The sequence below is a fragment of the Synchiropus splendidus genome, chromosome 6 (assembly GCF_027744825.2).
Source record: "Synchiropus splendidus isolate RoL2022-P1 chromosome 6, RoL_Sspl_1.0, whole genome shotgun sequence".
Taxonomy (NCBI): Eukaryota; Metazoa; Chordata; class Actinopteri; order Syngnathiformes; family Callionymidae; genus Synchiropus; species Synchiropus splendidus.
This window is the reverse complement of record NC_071339.1, coordinates 4319226-4340930: the sequence shown is the minus strand read 5'-3', so window position 1 is coordinate 4340930 and position 21705 is coordinate 4319226. Positions and strand designations below refer to the sequence as shown.

Genomic DNA, 21705 nt, shown 5'->3' with positions numbered 1-21705 from the left:
GATAAATGAAATCCAAAAGTAAAGGTCAAGCACATCCGCAAACCAGTGAGGCCAGGTGCATTATTCAAAAATTTATAACAAATACAGCAATACAGTAAAATAAATAAAATAAAGCTGTCTTCAGAAATGTGAAACAAACAGCAATACAGTTAAATAAATAAAATAAGGCTGTTTTCAAAAATGTAAAACAAATACAGTGATTCAGTTAAATAAATAAAAGTATGAAATGGCTGTCTCAAATAGGCAGTTAAGCTCAATATAGCGATTCAAAAATGAATAATAGAAGTATAACACGCCTCTAAATGAGGCATAATTACTTGCGTTAAATTTTGTAACGCGTTAAATTGCGGCGTAATTAATTAATCGAATTAATGCGTTAAAATGACAGCACTAATATAAATACATAATATATAATATCAATATAACTATGTCAGTGGCAGATTTTCTTTTATTTATTTATTTTGTTTTTGTCTGAAGATGGTGGTGTTTCACTATTTTTTTAGAAAGTGAGTTAGAACGCCAAACTAAAAATATTTTTACTCTACATTCTTTTTACTAACATACTGTTGCTTAACCATTCGTAATGGCTACTGCACTGCACCACTTGTACACACTTGATCTCTGCAAGCTCGGGGATGGAGGATGGAGTACAGCTCAATAGCTCTTTTGACTTTGCACAGATTCTACTGTTGATTTTTGTGTTCAGGATTTTGAAGAGCAGGATTAAGGATTAGGGATGAATTAGTCATTTGGATGATGGTGGGACTCTGGAGTATACATCGCAGAGTTAATGCGGCTGAGGAGCCAATAGTAGTGTGGTGTTGATATAAGTGTAGCGAATGATTCCTTCTTAAAATTAAGGTGGATATAAAAATCAAAAATAATGGTCACGTGTGTGGATGATGACGTACAGAGTGCATCAATCAAACTGTTCCAATTCATTATATAACTAAATATTTAAGACCTTTATCTTCATTCATTTGCCTAAATGAATTATTATGATGCTTTTTTTTTACTAAAAAGATTTCTTCTCTACTCATGATCAACTCTGAAACTTATTCTTTGTCTCCAATTTTTTCTAGTTTTTGGAAACCAGAGGCGTCAGACCAAAATTTCGTTGCCATAATTTAGTGATATGTTTTTGTGCAATGACAATAAAGAAAGTCTAAGTTTAAGTCTAAACTAAACATCATGGCAGGCCTCACTACAGTCCACATAGAGCTTAGAGATCAGTCCTGTCAGTAACTTAAGCTCCATTGCTTTGTCTTGTATTTTTATTGATACATTAACAGAATTGTCAGGTAATTTTAGCATCAACATAAGCCTGAAACATTCAAAAATAACGTGAGCAGTGCAAGAAAAACACAGCGACGTCTTGGTTAATTGATCACAACATGAAACTTTATTTAGTAGAATGAGTAGGCAGTCTCATATGCACAGTATAGTGGAGGCCTATTGGATTCTTATTTTAACAATCTAGTAAAGGAGAAAAGACACACGTCTTTAAATAGCTTTTTTTTAAAAAGGCTTCAGAAAATAAAAGGTAAAAGTATTTACATGTTTTAGTTAGCAACACTGCTGAAGGAAACATTTTAAACACGTTTTGAATTCCCATACAGGTGAGAATAAGCTACAGTCATTACAAAAATGTCCATAAATATAATATAGTTTGAATAAATTTGCTTCATAGCTAAATTTATATCCTTTATTTTCATCATACAGGGTAGAGTTTATGAAAAATACATTTATGACCCCCAGTGCACAGCAGTTTGGTCATGGGTTCAACTCAAGAAATGAGAGACTGAGAGAATGGTTTGAACCTTGGTGAAACTCGGGCAACATCCCACCGTGGACTGGAGGTTCTTGATTTGAAAGTAGAAAATGCAATCATCAGCATACAACATGACGCTTCAGGACACATTACATTCAAATGAATACAAAACTCAACTGAGCATGGAAACAAATCTAAAAATAGTTTTGTTCACGTCACAACAAATACAAGTTCTGATCTGGCAGTATTTTTTTTAAATTGCAAAATGATTTTTCAACAAAAAAGATGACAGGCATTTATTTTCTGGCGACAGATTTACAAACACGATCATGATAATGCTCCAAATACAAAAGTCATCAGTCTGGTGTGAGACCTGCTCACTCCGTCATTCAGAACCGCCTCTGTTCACACTCTTTTACAACCTTATATAGCGCCACATCAGGGGAAAAGTAGCAGGAGGCTGCTCAGGTTATACTGTTTGATGTGGTTAGTTTAAAGAATGTACATTGTTAGTACAGGAATCAGCACTATTTACACACTCAGGGCATGACCTCACTTCCCCGTTTGTTCCACTGTCTTGGCGAATGCTCAGGGAATTAAGGCTCAAGATGTTTATAAAGTGCTCTGCATGACAGTGTACATTCCCACTGCTCCACTGGGACACTCCATCTGGTGGAAGGTGTCAGCCAGAGTCAAAACAGAGTAGGCTACCTAGTTATCCAGCACAAAAAGATAAAGAACATGACATCTTACCAAACGCTCTAATTTAGTGACATCAATATTTTTGGATTATTTCCGCTCAGATTTGAAGTAGTTTCCAACATAAGCACATTTAAACGGAGGCACTCCTGACTGCTACTTGAGTTTGCTACAGTTCACGGCCCAATTCGTCTGTCCACATTTGAAGGCGATCACAACATAAGATGGGGGTTGACTGAAGGAACACCAGACAGCTATCGGATAGAAAAAAAGGTAATAAATTATTTGAATATATCTGCTGTTATACTCGGAAGATAGAAAATAGGATTTTAGCTGAATACATTCTGTAGAAAAGTAAATGATCTCAGAGCTAATGGGGGATATCACTATACAGTAAGACGTACAGCATGACCAGAATATTCGATGTCCTGTAAGTCACCTCAGAGGTTCACAACGAACATCTCACCCTGTACAGCTACAATTCGACATTTTTTTTTTCTGCTGAGGTCGTCCAGTTTTGTTTCAGTGTTGAGGTCACATTGTTTCAGCATGCTCGGTTCGCTGGGCTCCATCAGACCAGGGTGCCAGGGTCTGCGCTGGTTTCCTTTGGGGTCACCTCGTTCATTTGCGGATGAGAGGTGTCCTGATAGAGGGACAACTCCACCGACCTGTCAGAGACACAACGTGTTACGTACGTCCTTTGGGGAGATGATTCAAAGCACAACAACAATGTCAATATCGAGGGGTTTTCGACATGGCGGCCACCTAGAGGACGTGGTTGTGTCTGCTCCCATTTTGTTTAATGAATATCAGCTACAATAGTCTCTTTTACGACAAGACTTTCCCCCAAAGTGGCAACATAACCTAACAGATTGCCAACTGACCAGCAGAGAGGCAGTAAAAGGCATGGCGCCATATTGGCTGCTTCGACCGCTATGAAAAGCGATTTTTCTTCAAGATTCAACAGCATAATGTTAGCCATTGATGGTATAATAAAGAAGGTAAATGACTGTGTGGAACGTGTCAACACCACAGGGGCCCAAATGTCCAGCACCGAAGGTAAACAATGTCAGTATCACACCCATGAAGATTACAACGTTCAAGCTTTGCCCTTTAACTAGTTGGATTTTCAAGTAAGTAAGGATTATAAACATGTGATCCAACCAGATTGAATGGAGGTGGGATAACGGATGTATGTTTGTCCCTCAAGGAGAAAACCCAGAGTGCCTCTGGTGTTATGAGGTGGAGTCAGTAGGGAACCACAGAGTTGCTTCACACTAAAATTAGCCCCCAGTCTCTGTAAGGGAGACTGATATGGCATTCTGTTTCAGCTCTTACTCGGCCCCATACACCTGACTGACGTAATGTCGGGAAGAATTAGACACAGAAAGATGGCGCTCTGACAAATCAGTTTCTTGCTAGCCTCAAGTACTATTTATTGCCAGGGATGTAGTGTTTTTATCCGTCTGTCTCTCTTTTGGCTAACAGCATTTCCCATCAGGGGCTACCACAGCAAGTCAGCCTCCACCTTAACCTGTCTTGATCATCCTCCCTGGTCACAACTACCCTCTTCATCACATCCAAAAACCTCAATGGTCGTCCCCCTCTTCCTCCTTTTGCTTTTTTCCGTTACTCCCAATAATAACCTAAGCATCTTCATCTCTGTCACTTCCAACTTCCACCTTCTTGTCTTTATGTCAACTATTTAAACACATTTTAAGGCACTTTATCTGAAAATAAATTTGTTTTAACAGATAACCAAAAAGGACAAACAGATATTAAGATCTTAAACAAGTAAAATTACATTTAAAATTGAACTAGTAATGATCAGCCAAAAAAATGAACAAACAAAATTTTAAAAAATGGTGATATGAAAGAGAAAATGTTTGCTCCAGACACATAAAGTGGCATCATCTGTATTATTAATAGCCTGTGACAGCTTGCACTACTCAAATACACTGCAACGTCTGAACCTCCTCTAGCATCATACTGTAGCTCAAGGGTTGATTGGGAACGAGCCCAACACCTCAGGTCTGACTGTTACATTTCTTCCTTGCGGGCTACACTAAATAATTCACGATACATAAATGAAAGCATTAACCGAAATTAAATTCAAAATCCACTTTCTAAATCCCTTTTGCTACAAAGCCTCACCCAGAGCTGTTTCTGATCAGTCGACTACAGAGGGCGGATTCTGCCACAAGGCTGCTCACAGCGAGAGATAATGCTGACCATGCAGAAAACACACAAATGTTTAACAAGCCAGAGAGTCCCGGGATGATAGATAGATTTGTTCAGGACAAAGTGGGAGCATCGCATCCACTCTGAGGCTAAAACATGAACGTCGCTCGGCTAATAGATGGAAATGGAAGCGTTAGACAAATCAATCATTTCTTCTGTTGAATCCTGGCCAGCAAAACTAAGATACATTATTTTAATCCTGAAGTCTGCAGCAGGGAGCTTAAGCCAATTTAATCGAAATATTACTGCCGTTTAATCCGCGTCTCTTTTACAGAAATTGGTTTCTCTCTCAAAGTCATTGTGGTTTGTTATTTTCCTGTTATTTAATATTTGTCCCTTTGACCCCATTTGATGAATGGATGACAACACAAACTGGCTCAAAGACAGCACCGACTGGTTGGAGTCCTAGAAACTCCACGAGTGAGCCAAGACCATCACTCTAGTCAAGACAGGAATGACCACAAAAACGTACCTCCCATGCAGCGGGTGTCCGTGGAAGCTGACTGACTGCGGCATCTGGGCCCGGTGCATGTTCGCTGCATCACCTTGAACGTGTTGGTTCTGGTGCATCAGAGGGTGCGGGTGTGAGAGGCGGGAGATTCCTGCCTCGTGACTCTTGGAGGCAGTGGGATACCCCAGTGCGTTTCGTAGATACCAATCCCTTAGTCCCTCCAACGCCAGAGCTTTATGCAAGCTTCGCGTCGAGTCCTCCGGTGTCGGAAGGGAGAACTGTGGGGGTCTGCGTCCGAAACCGGGGCCGGACAGCTCTGTCTGGTAGGGGAGTAGGTTGGGGATGGAAGATGTGGTAGAAGTTGGGAGAGGGGTCTCATACGGTGACAGCAAAATGGCATCCTGGGGGTGTTGTTGTAAAGGAATAAAGGGGCCACAGGATTTGGTTCTGGTAACTTTGACTCGCCGCAGCTCAGCCTGGGACCCCCGTAGCACCATGGGGCTGAACGGCGGAGCAGCGGTGGGGAGGTGAACCTGGGAATGGGAGAATCCATTGGCATGAGGAGGAACTGCAGCCGTGGAAGAGCGTGGTGAAGGCCCGTCCTGCCAGATCCTGCCGGTGGACTGGTACAGCTGCTGCTGCACCTGCATCCTCTGCTGTTTCCCCCAGATGTAGTCCATCAGCAGCTCATTATAGCCCCCTCCAGCAGCCCTGCCTCCCATAGACAGACGCATTTTGGCTTGCTCGACCGATCCATCCACCAGGTCCCCCGGGCTGCCCAGGTGGATCTGCTGGAGCTTACCATCGGTAAGTGTCTCTGAACTCTTATAGGGACCTCCTTTTGGGTGCATCCCATTTCTTGGTGTTGGATCGTCGGGAATGCTTGATCGGTCCAGCAAGGCTTCAGAGCTGTTGCTGCGTCTGGCCCTGGAGGTGTACGGACAGCTGCGGCGGTCAGAGGAGGAGCCTTCCTGAGCCAGCGGAACCATGTATGGTACATCCAGACTGCCAGACCACTGCTTTATCCCGTTCCCAGCCGAGGCATCTGACCTGAAACAATTGATGCACAAGTCGCGTGAGAAGGAATCAAATGTTCTGAATGTGCAACGGGATCACTTGTTACCTGACATGGACACTGATGGGGGCAGTCCGGGCCAGGAGGGGCGTGGCCGGGACACTTCTACCTTCAACATTCGACGTACTTCTGGGCAAGGAGTGAGTTGGGCTGTAAGAAGCGGCACCACGATAAGGGATGTGAACAATGGCTGATGTTAGCGACGGTCAACAGGATTTGACTCTACCTGACAGAGTTAGTGGCTGAATTGCGACGCGTCCTCATCTCGTAATAGATCTCCACCGGAGAGAGTTTCCTGCTGATCCTGTGGTCCGGGCTGCCCACTGTGAGTCGGGGCTGCGACTGAGAGCGCTGGTCTGCTGCCACACTGGGAGAGGACTCTGTAAAGAGTGACAACACACGGATGCTTTTTTTGCTGCGTCTATATTTCAGTCACCTTTAAGACTCTTTAACAGGCCGAGAGGTGCAATGTGGAAAGTGCTATGTGGAGGTGATGCAATTTTGATGTGTCAAATCTGAGCTTCCGTGTGACGCACAGGAGCTATAAATAGCTGTAGCAAATTAATGATCATCCGTTGATCATCTGTTGGATAGTTGACGCATTTAGAGTCTAGCCACAGAAATCCAACTGTTTAATCTCTTATTTCCTGCTAAACAAGTCTATGAATAGTACTAAAGCCGAAGCAAAATTAGGATGTTTAAAACGTAGGAGTGGGACACGACTTAAAAAATAATAAGTCAAGCTTTTATTATCAATTAATCTAATTTAATCGCATTTTTGATGTTTAAGCTTATGTGTCTGCATCCAGTGCTCCAGTGATGAGTGACCTCTTTGTTGCATAGTGGGCACATGCTTCTACATGTTTTTTTAAACTTACATTTTCTGTCCCTAACTGCAAAGTCATTTAGCCTTCTTCACCATGGATGCTAAGGCTATGACATCACAATGTATAAATGGAATTAGTGAACTGATATTTCTGGTTTTTAAGCAATGTAATGAAAACGGACCTCTTAAAGACCCAGCCCTACCAAAATGACTTGCTCTTACAGATCAGCCCTAAACTATAACATCCGTCTCACTGTGCTATGTCATGACTCAACTGAGTTATTGAGCTATAACACAGGATCGTCAGCAGAGCCTAAAGCGCAGGGTTTTGAGGTGAAATCACACCTTAAATGATCTCATAGGAGGCTTTAGCCCCTCATAGTTCACCTCCTGTCACCCTTAGACACATCCATCATCTGCAACTACAAAGCTCTATCGCAGGGCAGCATGACGAAAGAAGACACAGTGTGCAGCGAGTCTGCTCACCGTTGTCGTGGGATGTTGAATCTGACATGGAGCTTGTGCTCTCTGACATGACAGCGTCCTCTGGAAGACAAAGAAACATTGAGGACAAAGAGGACGCGGCCCGACACATTCCTGAGCAGATGATCCGTCTGTGTCAGGAGTGTGAAGGACAGAAGATTAAGGTGTTGTGACGTTCCACCTGTATGGCAACCACGATGAACCGTCCTCTTGTTACTGGGGATGCCAGACTCTGAGTGTCGGTACAGCGTCCCGCTGAAGATGGCTTTCATTTGCTTTCTTTGGGTGTCATCCTACATACACAATCCCTCATGTTAGGACACAACACGCACAGCTACTCGGCAAACAAGGTTGAGGTTCTTCAAGGTGCTGTCTTACCTCTGCTTTGCTGTCAGGCAGCAGGCCAGCTCTGCGCTGCACAACTGGGGGTTTATCACCCGTCTCCAAGGGGAAAGCACGCGGCAGCTTCCCAGTCAGCTCCTGTAAGGGACATGTATTAGCCTCCACCAACTAAAATCCATCTCAGACCAAGGGGGCTCCATTAAAGGATGTCAATTACCAGATTAGTTGAACTCTCAAAAGACTCTCTAAATAGCCTGCAGCGCTCAGCGACAGATATGAGGGAAATCATCTGGTCCAATTATTCAAGTTGCTGGATCTTTAGAAAAATACTTTACTGTAATACCTAGTAATTATTGGAAAAGAGTATTTAGTAGAGCTAATTTGGTCAGACAAACAATCTTCCTGGAAATTGCAGAGTCATCTGAAGCTATGGAAAAACTGTGTGCTGTGTTTTACAGGATTGGATTGTAGAGGCTTGAGAATTTCGGACCTCGGACTGGGCTCGTCTTCTGTCAAGCCAGGTTGAGTAGAGCGTTCATGCAGAACTATCTCTCATCCAAGACCGCTTTTTGAGGTCATAGCGCTACAGTCTAAGGTCAACCATGAGCTGCAATGTCTGCCTTGTGTGCTGTGATCCCCTTAGGCCTCATCTCAGAGGGACACACTCAGATCAATGGCTTGTCCAGGAGTAGTTGCTGGAAAAAAAATTCCACATTGTTCTATCTAGACTATTCTCAAATTTTTGAAAGCTTATTTTCTAAATGCTCATTTTTGAAACATCTGTAATGAAAACTATGAAAATTTATTTTTAAAAAATATAGTAACATCACAAAGAACATCTGCACTCTACAAGTGAAAAAAAATCACTATTTAACAAGAAAAAGCGAAGAAAATCAAATGAATATAGCAACATGAGAACGAACTCCACTTGTCTTGCCTGCCGTCCCTTTAGTGGTCAAGGAGTAGAAGTGTTTCCAAGTTAGCCAGCAAGTTCAATCGCGACACAAGGTGATGGCCAATGATCAAGAGCGACTGAAAAAAGTTCCACAATGTCATGAGATTGTGGTCATATTAATGCTCCGCCTTATCCAGGAAACATCCCGACCAGATCGATGGCAGACCTCAGTAGCAGGCAGTGCATCTTTTTTTCAAACCAGTCTATACAACTGGTTAACAATCTGAGACCACCAAACCAAACATTCTCCTCACCTTGGCTGCGATGAGAAATTCAAATATAGTCATTTTTGTTCTAACTGTATTAAGAATTGCCATTTCACTTAAGAAAGATTGATCATAAGATGCAACGGACAACAGCTCCAAGAACAGACTGGGTGAAGAAAAGTGAGTCTTCTTTGAGAAACCGGAAAGTGCTGAGCAGCTGTTAATGAAAGAGCGCGGCAGCTGCGACTTCATCAACACCTGCTGACAAATTCTCCGCAGCAATGAAGCAAACGCTGATAGCCGCCTTTTTAATTAGACATCCTTGACAAAGTCTCTCGAGCTTTGCTTTTTCACACACATTTGCAGTGACGAAAACACTTGTTGAGGTGAAAAAAAATGATGTGGGGAACATGTGTGGTGAGGGCTTCAAAGGCAGATGGAGGGGAGGTGCTCACCGCTTCCTGCAGGCAGATTTGTTTGAGCTCTCCCACTCTGCTGTGGAGCAGAGCCTCCAGGGCCTGCTTCCTCTCCTGCAGAGCCGAGATCCTCTCCGCCTGCAGCTTGTTGTCCTGACAGCCTGGAACATCTGACGCAAAGCAGAGCAGATCGTCACAAGAAACACTTTAACATTGTAAAGTCAATTAGTCGAAACAACAAAATCCCACTTCAAGACAAACAGCGTCGTGGAAGGTCCTGTTGACGGATTCAAGGGATTTTTCATATCCACAGGAGCCACAGTTGACGTGAGATTTTTATTGAATCATCGCAATTCCAACTGTCAAAGCAGAGAGGGCGTACGCCCAGCGAGCCGTTCCCTCACGCCCATTTTATTTTGTCTGTATATTTCAAAACCATTTTTGGCACTTTAGCATTTTTTGCTTGATAGCAATAAACCCCTTGGGACAGCAGGTGGCAGCAGTGTTACCAAACACGAGGGGTGGACAAAAATATGGACAAAAATGTATTATAATTTATTATTATTTATTAAAGTTATTACGACAAATGTATGAAATTTCTGCGATAATTATCGCGATAAATACATTTCATGATACATCACAGTCTATCTTGAAAATTGTTTTATGATGAAACTTATTAGTGGAGTTTGTCTCCAACATTAGTCTATGTTTAAATATAATAGTTAACTAAGTGTAGAGATGAGAAATTCAATGTTTCATGTCTCTGGTAGAACCCACTCCTGTCTGACAGACTGCTCTGCCAGCTTTATTTAGGGGATAAATTGAGTCATCCGTCTGCTGTATCTCATGTCTCTTAAGAGTTGACTTTAACTATGGACCAGTCTGGTCACATTCCCTAGATGCTATTGAAGAAACAATAGAAATAATGTGAATATATGATCATTTAGTCATATTCTATGGTCGAAATTATTATACAAACTGTCAGTCCTTTGTCCTGTGTGATGAAACCTTTTCACAATTCTCTCTCCTAAAATGGTTGCTTTTCTTTCTTATTTAATATTCCACAAATACTTTGAACGTTTTAGAATTTGTTGATGGTCCCTAACTGATGCTGGGTCGTAGCATTAGCGCTGCCTGTGAGAGTGTGTCTGGGATCAGTGAAGCCTAATGGGGACGCAGGAGAGGACGCTGCCTCCAATACCGGAGCGGAGCTCCGTCCAAAACCCAACTATTTTCACCAGGGTGTTTCGCCAAGGCGCCAGCGCTGCGACAGACCTGCATGTGTTGATGTGAACCAAGGCATACGACCGCGTCAGAGAACCTGTGAGGACCACTCCATCTAATAAAATAAACACGGATCCAGAGACTCAAGAGTCGACCAGTGTCATTATCAAAGGTTCCTTGTATTAAAAATAAGTACTACAATCGTGAACCAAAGTCCCCCACACTCTCCACAACTGTCACAGCAGTCAAACACCGCGGAGCTGGAGAGTGGTCACAGTCTCGCCATGTTCATGTATGCAAGTCCAATGCAGCGAGTGAGCCGTGTGTTTATCGAATTTATCCTGAGATGCAGAAATGTCATCGTGGAGATTGTGTTTGGGTGGTATATCGTGTACGATAAGTTTCATGAAACAGTGTCCTGATTTTCAGAGGCCACCAGATGGTGCCGTCTGCTGTAATCCGTTTGGACTTGAAGAACAAATTTAATGAAAACTCACATCATTTTTAAACCAAGAGCGCCATCTAGTTTGCCTCTGGAAATTAGGACACTGTTCCATCTGCCCATCACAAACTGCACCTTCTAAAGCTTCATGGATCCAGATGGTAATTCCGTACCAAAATAAATGTAATTGTCATATTACCTTTCTGTTTTATATATAACCAAAACAGATTCCATAGATCATTGCATCAATACATTTAAGACATTACAGAATCAGTGAAGAATAGTTGCACTGTTTTCGCTGCCTGTTCAAGCACTTACACCTCTGACATGAGCAGCTCATGTTTTGCAAACAAAACTGGCTCACCAAGTAGAAACTACCACCTCAGGACTGAACACATAAGCCCACGCAAAAGCTCAGACGCAAAATAATCTGCCTTGCACTTAGCTAAGGTCAACGCAGGCACAGAAAAGCAGCGATGCTCCAGCCAGAGGCAGAACGCAGATGCAGTGATCGCTGTTGCATTTTTCATATCAATGTTTGTTACAGCAGTGGGGCGCCCCAGGCTCTGCCCAGATTATGTGGCAATGATATGTGAAGAGAAGCCCTTCACACGTACAGCTGTTTTCCAGCTGGCTGCCTGCGAGGAAAACAATCGTGTTTTCATTCTGTCGGGGAAAAAAAAACCCACCAGCTGGAGAATCTGCCGGGCCGTCCCAGACGCGCCCAGACGTGAAAGCACATGTCGTTCAAGCGTCACTCACCTGGAGCCCCCAAACCCATGGATGTGATCAGATGACTTTTGACCTCCATGTGATGTAACGATAGGGTCGAGTCACTTCACTCTTCTGGCCACACCTTCACCTGAAACCAAACCGAGATGTATATAACGGCGGCTCGGACGTCGCTGGGATTCACATTGCGACTTTATTTCACCTCGCAGTAGCAGCCACGTGTCAGTGTTTGCATTTCTGTCCAGTCAGCAGCAGATCAGCATGAGGGTCTTTGCAGAGATGTCAGATAGCATCAGTGGGAGCCGCAGCACATCTGCTCACTTATCTACAGCGGAGTCCTGGAGGGAAAACAGGAGGAACTTCAATGCCACAACAGTAGAAAAAGAACAGAACACAAGGTGTATGAGTCTCTTTCAATTTAAAAATCACAATTTATTCTGCATTTATGACGTGATAATCGAGCATCACTCTCACAGAAAAAATACTTTGAGTTTATGTAGAGTATTCTAGCTTGGGTTGAGCCCTTAAATCAACTCATATTCACCTCACAGCTTCCATCTAAAATTAGCACAGAGAGGAAATTAGCAACCTATTAATTAGTGAAAAAGGAAAGCTGAGACTGAATATGAAACATTAATGATGTATTCTGAGAAGCAAGAGGGAGAAACTTCAATCCTGTGTGTTTTAACTCCAGTGGCTTCTGGGACAGCGAGGAGGGTACGAGAGAGAAAACAGGGCAGTTGAGAGAGGAAATAAACCAGAGGCAAACAAAGGACAGATGGGTTTTGTTTTCTGTTTTTTAAAATCAAAAATGAATTGCTCTTTTTAAATATTCAAGTCGAATGAAACTGAGACATGCCCCATTTTAGCGCAGCAAAATGGCATTTGGGCTAAATATTAGGTTATTTACAGCTCAGTCTGGACACATAGCTTTTGAGTTTTTAATAGGAAATGTGGGCTACTGTTTTACTAAAACCACAACACACAGCTTCGAGACTCTTACTTACATCATGATCCATGCACAGTAAAAAAAAAAGCAGGTTCAGCAGTCTCTGTTCTTCACAACAACAGTAGTGTCTTCCATGAATCTAATTTTAAAGGCCACAACAATTGACTTGGGCAGTCAGATTTGGCCTCGGGGACTTGAGTTCGATCCGTGCAAATGCAAAGAAAGCCTCTCAAAAACCCAACTGAGGTATCTAATAATGTATTCCGCCAAATAGCTCTCACTCCGCCTGCCATAAACTGTCACCATCGCTCATGAATAAAACTCCATTTAACCAACAAGCTTCAATAAAAACCACAAGGGTCCCATTAAAGTCATCTTTGGTCAGCACATTTCATCCACATGTCCATTCATCAGGATAAAAGGCGACGGAGAAGCCATTTCACTTGCTTAGCAGAAGCAATAAAGGCCCATAACAAAACAAGTCGGACCTCTGTCCACCTTCTGGACGTGGTTTGGTTTCCTCCACTTGTTCGCTCCTGTACATGTGAAATCCTGCGGCATGCTTGGCCTCCCACTGACAGGCTAACAGGCTCCTTTCACGCAGAACAAGTGGCAGATATACGACTAGAACAAACCCTGCCATGAATACGGAGCCATGATGTTTTATTTACTCACAGGACTTTCACCGGGGGGAGCAGCGTTGTGTCTGCGAGCCCGGCAACAGGCGAGTGAAAACCTCAGCAGTGGAGAGGCTAAAACATTTGCCGTGTCTCAGGCCGGTTGCTCAGCAGCTGAACGCATAAGCCAAAAGGTTGTCGTGCCTCTTAAGTCTTTGACTTTATGCCACAGTTTGCTTAAAAGCAGCGAGTGGCGCCCTCTAATCTAATGAAAGCTGGCCTTCATTAATACTCTCAAGCAAATCAATAAAGCATTTAGCCTTATCCTGTTGCTTCACAGTCTAACAGTGTGTTGGTCATGTTGCAGTTTCAAACACAACATAACACACATGTTGGGACAACCTATTCCGTCCTTCTCCCTTGCTTCATTTAAAAAAACAGCCGGGTATCGACCCAACAGCGGCGAGTCACCTTCCCTTCCTTTGGGACTAAAAAACAGAAACATCTAATCCATGGCTCAGCACCTTTCAGAACATGACAATTCCTGTCTATACTAACACAATTGTGACCTCCAAGCATCACCGTAAACTACTACAGGAGACAGAGGGCCACGACTCTTCTCGATAACACTTGCACCAGACTGATCACAGGTCTGCAGGGGGCTGAACCCTACTGGAGCGTGAGAGGCAGACACTTTAGCGGTCATAGACAGATGACCACCGAGATAACGTGTTGAAAGGTCAAACTCGAAAGTTCCCACAAGTTTCATCTGGCTGTGAGGTTGCAGGTTGATATTCATGAATTCAGTGAGTCAAACTCAAGGCCCCAGATGTAGGGGCACTGCAATAGTTGTGAGGTGACACACACACACAGCCAAATGTATCTGGGTCGGACGTGTGAACACTGGGAACAATGGGCCAAATCCGGTGCAGAGCTGCATATCTGTCTGGCAGATCTGGCCACGATGTGGTGCAGAGGTAATGAGCCCTTCTGACTCTCATGCAGAGCTGACCACTTGCAGTGGGAATCGGTGGCTATCTGGGCAGCTTTGTCAGCTGGACGAAAGTGAATAGACACTAACTCAAACCAATTGTTTCTATCCTCCTCTGACCGTGTCTTTCAGCACTTCCCGCTCAATTCCCAACGTCGTGGCTCGCCCCCTAGAGGATTGAATTAGTCTAATTCTAAATTTGGGCGAGATTAAAACAGGCATGGTTGAAGGTTACCTTCCCCATAGAACAGCTCTTCAACTTGTTCTTAAATCAGTAAAAAAATGTACTCTTTATCTTTTGTGATGACGGCGAACCCGGCGTGCAGACATGCAAGCAGCCACACAATATCGGCAAAGTGTCCAAATGCCAGTATAGTGGATCAGTAAAAACAGGATCATTCAAACTCTGATGCAGCTGTCTGTCTCGACTCAGGCCTCACGCCTTTGTGCTACCAGCCTTGTGGTTTTATACATACATATATAAAAAATAAAAAATAAATAATAGAAAAATAAATAATAAAATAAAATAAAATAAATATATATATATATATATAGTCATACCATGGCGAAACACTGACTTTTCCCCTTGTCTAAGTTCGTATTACAGTCACAGACCAGCAGGTGACAGATGGCAGCATGAGTCCTCACAAGCTTAAAAAGCAGATCGCCGATAGCAGATCAGGATGTCCTACAGACTTGACTTTTCTACCTCAACTTTACTTTCATCCTAACAGCCCTACAGGTTTGCATGTGCTTTGCATTTAGCTTCATGTGATCAGAATGGAGAGTGGTACTTCTACCCGATAACAAGCAGCAGGATGGATCTTTAGAACCCAGAATTTGGAGTCCAAATACCATGTGCTTACAATGAAAGGGAAATATTGCCTGGAGAGTGACAACCAGAGTGGTGTCAAGTGTCTTCAACAGAGCGGAGTTCAGCTCCTCAAGCACCGGTCAGAAGGTGACCACAAAGGTGGCGTCGCTACGATGACTAAACTCTCTGAAGTCGAGAGACGACCACAGTGTAATGACATACTTTGGAAAATCAAACCCTCTCTCAAGACAAGCGGAGACTTCTTTATGGCTGCTGGTGCTGCTGTGAGATATCCATTAACCCAGTTGGATAAACACACTCATACTGTACTTTAACTGGAGCATGTTTGCTTCACTGACAATCTTCCAACAGCAGCTGCACCACCCGCTGCAGAGACGATAAAGGCTTAGCATACAATTCCAGCGATGCTCCCCTGACACACATTTCCTCCGTCAGGCATGGCGTCCAAGCATACAATAGAGGAGCAATAACGCTGCCATTCTAGCACATGAGAAATGATCCTTTTTCACTCAGTGAAAAAATGTACTTAGAGTAATCCAGTTCAAATGTTTGACCCAGAAAATTAAAGAATAATGCCTGAGGAAATATATTTTCCCTCATGCATGTCAGAGGGAGCAGCCAGCTTCTCTGGGCGGCTGATTTCGATCAGCGACGCCTCTAAGCTCCGCAGCTTTGGACCAGTAAGAGTTTAATCTTAACCAAACATCTTGAGGAGAGATGACCTGATCCTACCCTGAGCTAGAGTCACACACACACACACACACACACAGCAAAGCAGGGGCCACCGAAGTTGTATTTGCTGAGGTAACCGGACCAGGTGTGTGGATGAAGTGGAGGGTGTGGAGTTGTAGTTTTTTCAGGGATGAGTCGTCATAAAAAAAAAGATATTTAAATGAGCAGAAAAGATCGCACTGCATGGAGTTAGGGAGGTGGGAGAAAAAGGCACATTGATGTGTTAAATGAGGACATGGAGAGACGAGATTTGACTGGGGGATGGGAAGAAGAAGATGACAAAGACAGTGAGGATGAGGATGGAGCAACAAGCCCAACGCAGGACACGTGTAGACAGACGCCAAATGCTGCGTTCTAGTTCCCCCCAGATAACATTACCCAATGTTGGATTTCACGAATGGAAGGTGGGAGAATTCTCACAATCCAAGATGGCTGCTCAGAGTGACACAACAGCGATGAGACCTCCTGTAATATTGTGTATTTTCAACGCAAGAAAGACAGAAACGTTTTTTGTGGCGTGACTTTAAATGTTCTATACGTGAACTACATTGCAGAGCAACGCTAGCCTGTTCGATGCCAGCAACACTGTTTATGGAGTGTCTTCCTTTGGTGACTGGAACGCGTTGAACTCAGCTGTAACGTTCCCAGCTCTGACTTCCCACTTCCGAGGTGACCACAACGCAGCACAACAAACATCTATCAACAACTTGGAGACACCGATCTGTGGGAGGTAACCTACACAAGAACGGGTAGAATGTAGACCGTCAGGAGCCCCACGGTACCAGACTACCAGTCTCACATGGACCAAGATCAACTGTGCTGCAGACATTTTAACAGCGGGAATCGACCAGCAAAAGCAACAAAGAAGTAAAAGCTTGTGAAGACACCAGGCACAAGAACAGTTTCTTCCCCTCCGCCATAACCCTCACAAACTCTGAGCCCCATTGACTGTACATGACAGTTCTGCGCTGCAGTCTTTTCCCTCTTTGCACTTTAGAATACAGACTTTGTCCTGTATATTGCATACAGGTGTGAGTAAATATCCATTGCTGCATGCTATTCTTCATGTGTGATACTTCACTGCAATTACTGAGAGTCACCATCAGCCAGTAAGGACCATCATGCATTGTTATACTGGCCATTGAAGCTGTTTCTCCTCTGTTTCCTAACTTTTAAGTCGCGGTGCAGATGGGTCCAGGGAGGCAGTGGAGTCAATGGAAACGCCCGCAGGAGTGAAGGCAGCACAAAAGGGAATCAGATAAACATGATCACTGGAGGAGCATGAAAGGGGGATCGGGAGAGATACCGACCTGAACCCACCATGAGACGCAGGCGAGCTTCTGCATGTCTAAAGGGGACGAGGGTGGGCTCCGGATGGCGGCTCAGATAGCAGCGTGGGAGACGTGTTGGTTAAAACATGAGCTCGGTCAGATGAGCGGGAGCAACCCTTTTGCAACTCGCATCACACGAATGCAAATTGACAAGCAGCTTAATATGCAAGTCAGTTGGCCCAAACGGTGGCGCTGCAAGGTCCTGCCGAGGAAACAGCCCGGCATTTTACGTGGCAACAGTCAACACGCAGATAAATGTGCTACAGTTTTATCGCCCCCTGCGATACACGCGATGCCTTCCAGCTTTCATCTTGCCCCAAAGTCCCAGAAAACAGGCGCGAGCTGTCAACTGCATTTAGAACACACCATATTCAGGAATTACAAAGCATGCGGCTTAATTTGTTACAGTAGTCGGGACTGTTGCCAAAAGAAGCCAACGTGTTTGTTGCCGCTGTCAAGAGGGAACTGGAGCAGCTGACGTGTCATAGAGCAGCTGAAATATCATGGCGCACAGGTGAGCCCTCATGTTGACTGTTGCTGTTGACACAGCTGCTGCTGTTTTCAACACTAAACACTGACCAGAGCAGGCGTCCGTCTGAAAGAGATCCCACTGGACAATGGCGGGTGTGAACGCCACCAACTACAGAGCAACAGATGTAAAACCTCAGAGGTTTTTCTTGACCTCGAGTAAGACCTCTGAGCCGGCTTTGTTTGTTTGTGTACAGGCTGCTAATAGTTGTTGATGGGTTAAGTTGAGGAGGAACACTATCAACATCCTTCTTCATTGTATTGAAACTGCGGTTGAGCCTGACTTTAATAATAAAGTTTATTTGTGTGGAACAGCTTTTTTGCAAAATAGAATTTAAAAAATGGCTGCCTACCTCTTGATGACCCCTCAAAAATGTAAAAAAAAAAAGAAGTGAAATGGATATAGAAGGGTCATAATAAGTGGACACATCTATTTCTCAATGTCATTGTACATTTCTTGGTTGTCAATTTCCAACATGGAACATTCAAAATCCTGTTTCACCATTAAAGTAGTGCCACTGATATTGTACTACTCCTTTTTGAATAAAGTATAATTTATAATTTTTTAAAAATAACACGGTTTATGACTCACCCTTGTTCCTAAAAGTGACATCACAGTCACTCAAACCTTTTCAGGTGCTGAGGCTTCAAGCAGGTTCCGACACAATATCATCTACTTTATTTGCCATTTTGGGGAGCTAGATAGGGACTATTACGCGAAACCCCGCCAATGTATAATAAATAGGGAAACTATTCTGTTTTTCAAATATAATTTAAAGTGAAGGAAGATTTAACCCTATCATTTCAGTTAATGGCCCTTTATCTGACACATAACATTCATAACAACACACTGAATGTTATGAAATAAATGTCTCAAATGATGTGTCCAATAATACACGATATTTTTGCTGCATATATGCTTCCTACATATTATTACATATTATTATTTTCTGTGAAAAAAAGGCGATGAAAAGGATGCCATCACGCAGCATTGAAGATGATTGTCAGACATTTATTTTTAAGGTGCCATTTTTTCCAAAAGAGCAATCTGTTGTTGCCATAGTGATCCCTGCATGCCTCTAATGTCACTATATAATGTCAGCATTGAGCTAAAATTTCACTCCAGATGAAAAGCAGAGTGATCAACATTCTGGTCGAAACACACCACAGAAGACTGAGTCAGACTGGCTATTACAGCACGGCCAGTTGGGACCGATGAACCTCCGGAACTATCATTCCAGGATCCACCACGGCGATTCACAGCTCGGTAAAGGTCATGTGACCCCAGCTCCTCCGCCCCACCCCCTACACTAATATCATCTCTTCTTGCGCTCTCTATATCTATAAAATACTGATTTATAACCTGCTTATCGGAAGGCAGCTGGGCAGCTTAGCTCCGAGCGGGAGGGGAGCGTCTCCTCTCTCCGGCCTTGACGCTCACCTTTTACGCCGCTGACAAGTGAGTCAAAGCAATCTTGGCGATGGCGATCCACCTGGATTTTGGCTAAGCTGAGGTGGGGGGAGTAATAAAGAATGGAATGTGCCTCAGACATGGCAGGAGATTATTCCTATAGATTTTGCCCCAACACCTGAGGGGATTTTCGTGAGTCCAGTGAGATTTTCATATTCCACTGTGACTGTAATCTGCCCTGTTGACGTTGGAGGGAGTTCAGGGTTGCTTATTACATCCCTCCAAGCCGGAGACTTACATGTATTACAACACGGCCGTCTGATCTCTCCTCCCATGTCTGAAAGAAACATGCTTTGGTTCCCTTTCAGGCGCTTCTCATCACTTTACAAGGAGGATCGGCGACTCAGGAGCAACAGGACCAGCCCGGATTCATCTTTAAATCCTTGACAAAGGACGGATGTTCTGAGATGTGGTGACGTGGATCGGACAGAAGCTCCAGTACTGCTGCTGCTGCTGGATGTTTGATGTCACTTCAGCACTTTGGCTGAAGAGCAAATGGGTGTCATTGTGAAACCTGGGTCTGTTTCATGGAATTGTAAAAGACAAGGTGGTGTGATAAACCGCAGGGAGCTGAGTGGAAAACAAACACCACAGAGGGGATCAAACCTCTGTCGCATCTTCTACATTAGATGGAATAAATCACACGGTAATGTCTCATTATTGATCGTCCTCCGTGACACGTCTAAAAATGCCAACCTTCCTCAGGAAGCTCCACTCGTATATCATCTCCAGCACAGACGTTTCCTGCCTTTGGAGCAACCAGCCTCACAAACAATGCCACAATAGACGCCCAGATTAAAAATACCCGCGTTGCCTTTCATGTCACGGGATTCACGTATGTCGCAAGGTTCGGACGTGTTTTCCTCGGGTTGAACCGGCGTCACATGCAGACGAAGGATGGCGCGCGTAGCCTCCAGAAACACACGGTAATAAGGCACGAACCAGGTGCAACACGCGTCGTCGCAGCGGACGAGGGGAGAGCGAGGACATGATGGATCTCACCCGCGAGCCTGAGCGACGTCTCCGGTGGTGTCCATGGCGGAGGAAGGCGAGAGATCCGCGGGGTGACAGTCATCCGCGGCTGAGGCTCGTCCTCATGTCTGCAGCCTCAATTGTAATTCAGCAGCAGCAGCAGCAGCGTCGGAGCACTGCGCATCTCCGCTGCTCACACTGAAGAGAAAGGTTTCCTTCTGCACCGGATGAAGTCCCCAGTTGGATCACACACCACCACCACACCACCCCCCTCCCCACCTCTGACTCGGACTCCGCCGTGTCACAGGAGCGACGCCCCTCCCAGATGTTGCTTCAGTGTGAGAACATGATTCCACCAAACTCTTGAGTCCAAAATCCTCTTAAACGACACTCGTGATGTTTTTTTTTTTTGCCTCCAAACCCATCAGGCTAATTGAAGGAGAAGGGGCTTTGAGGGACCAATAGATCTACATGGAGGTGATATAAAGCCTTAATATGGTAGGAACACAGCCATTTCAGACTCTGAAATATCGTTCCTCTGTTGACAGATTCTTGGAACATTACTATTAGAGGATTCTATTGATTCTTTTTTCCATTTTTTCTTCGGATTATTCCCTTTACAGGACGACACAAGGCTGGGGCCTAAACCAACTTTCAGTTGGTGGGAGGAATCCGGAGTGTCCAGACTCAGAAAGCGTCTTTTAACTGTTCAGCTTCAATCTCAGAACGTTCCATCCATCCATCTCCCAGGGATCAAGGTTGCAGTGGGGGGGCGGAGCCGCGCTTCATTGAGTTTGAGGCGAAGGACGCCAGGAACAGGCCGCCTTCACCAATCTGCAATTCATTTCCACTGATAAACCAGGTTGTGTGTTTTGGTCGGTGAGAGGAGACGCCGGTGCTCAGAGGGGAAAACACACACAATGGGACTGGACAAGGGATCTTTGTCATGAGAGGCTGTGGCTCAGGCTTCCACACAGCAGTGTTACCTGGGTGACCCAGTTTTGCATCTTGACATGTAGGAAACATTTCACTGTCCAGGGTTTCCCCTGCCTGTCGCCCTGAGCAGCTGGAAGAGCTCAAACTTGTGGCCAGTACTCTGGCTGTACTGTGGTAATTATTACTTGACAGCAATCTGTGGGGATAATATTGGACACTACCCAGTCTGATAAACAATGGTCAGCGTTTCATCTATTTAACAAGATGCAAAAATTGTATAGGAAAATTATCGAATTCATAACTTCCTTGCTGCCCAAAAATTGTTATGGATTCATGTAGAAAACGGTTGTGTGTGTGTGTGTGTGTATATATATATATATATATATATATATATATATATATATATATATATATATATATATATATATATATATATATATATATATATATACACCACCCTTAGACAATGGTGTACTGAAG

General features: G+C 44.0%; 1 protein-coding gene across 1 annotated transcript; it reads right to left on the bottom strand.

The window, feature by feature from the left end:
* Positions 1 to 1394: 1394 nt before the first annotated feature.
* On the bottom strand, positions 1395 to 20516 carry ccdc120b (coiled-coil domain containing 120b). Its single transcript, XM_053868693.1, has 11 exons — positions 20320 to 20516; positions 12066 to 12201; positions 11894 to 11993; positions 9505 to 9635; positions 7925 to 8026; positions 7728 to 7839; positions 7550 to 7609; positions 6464 to 6617; positions 6286 to 6387; positions 5184 to 6212; positions 1395 to 3138 (listed from the first exon to the last, which is right to left on the bottom strand). The coding sequence occupies exons 3-11, from the start codon at positions 11940 to 11942 to the stop codon at positions 3042 to 3044; spliced, it is 1836 nt and encodes a 611-aa protein (XP_053724668.1). The 5' UTR covers positions 11943 to 11993; positions 12066 to 12201; positions 20320 to 20516; the 3' UTR covers positions 1395 to 3041.
* Between the last annotated feature and the right edge of the window lie 1189 nt (positions 20517 to 21705).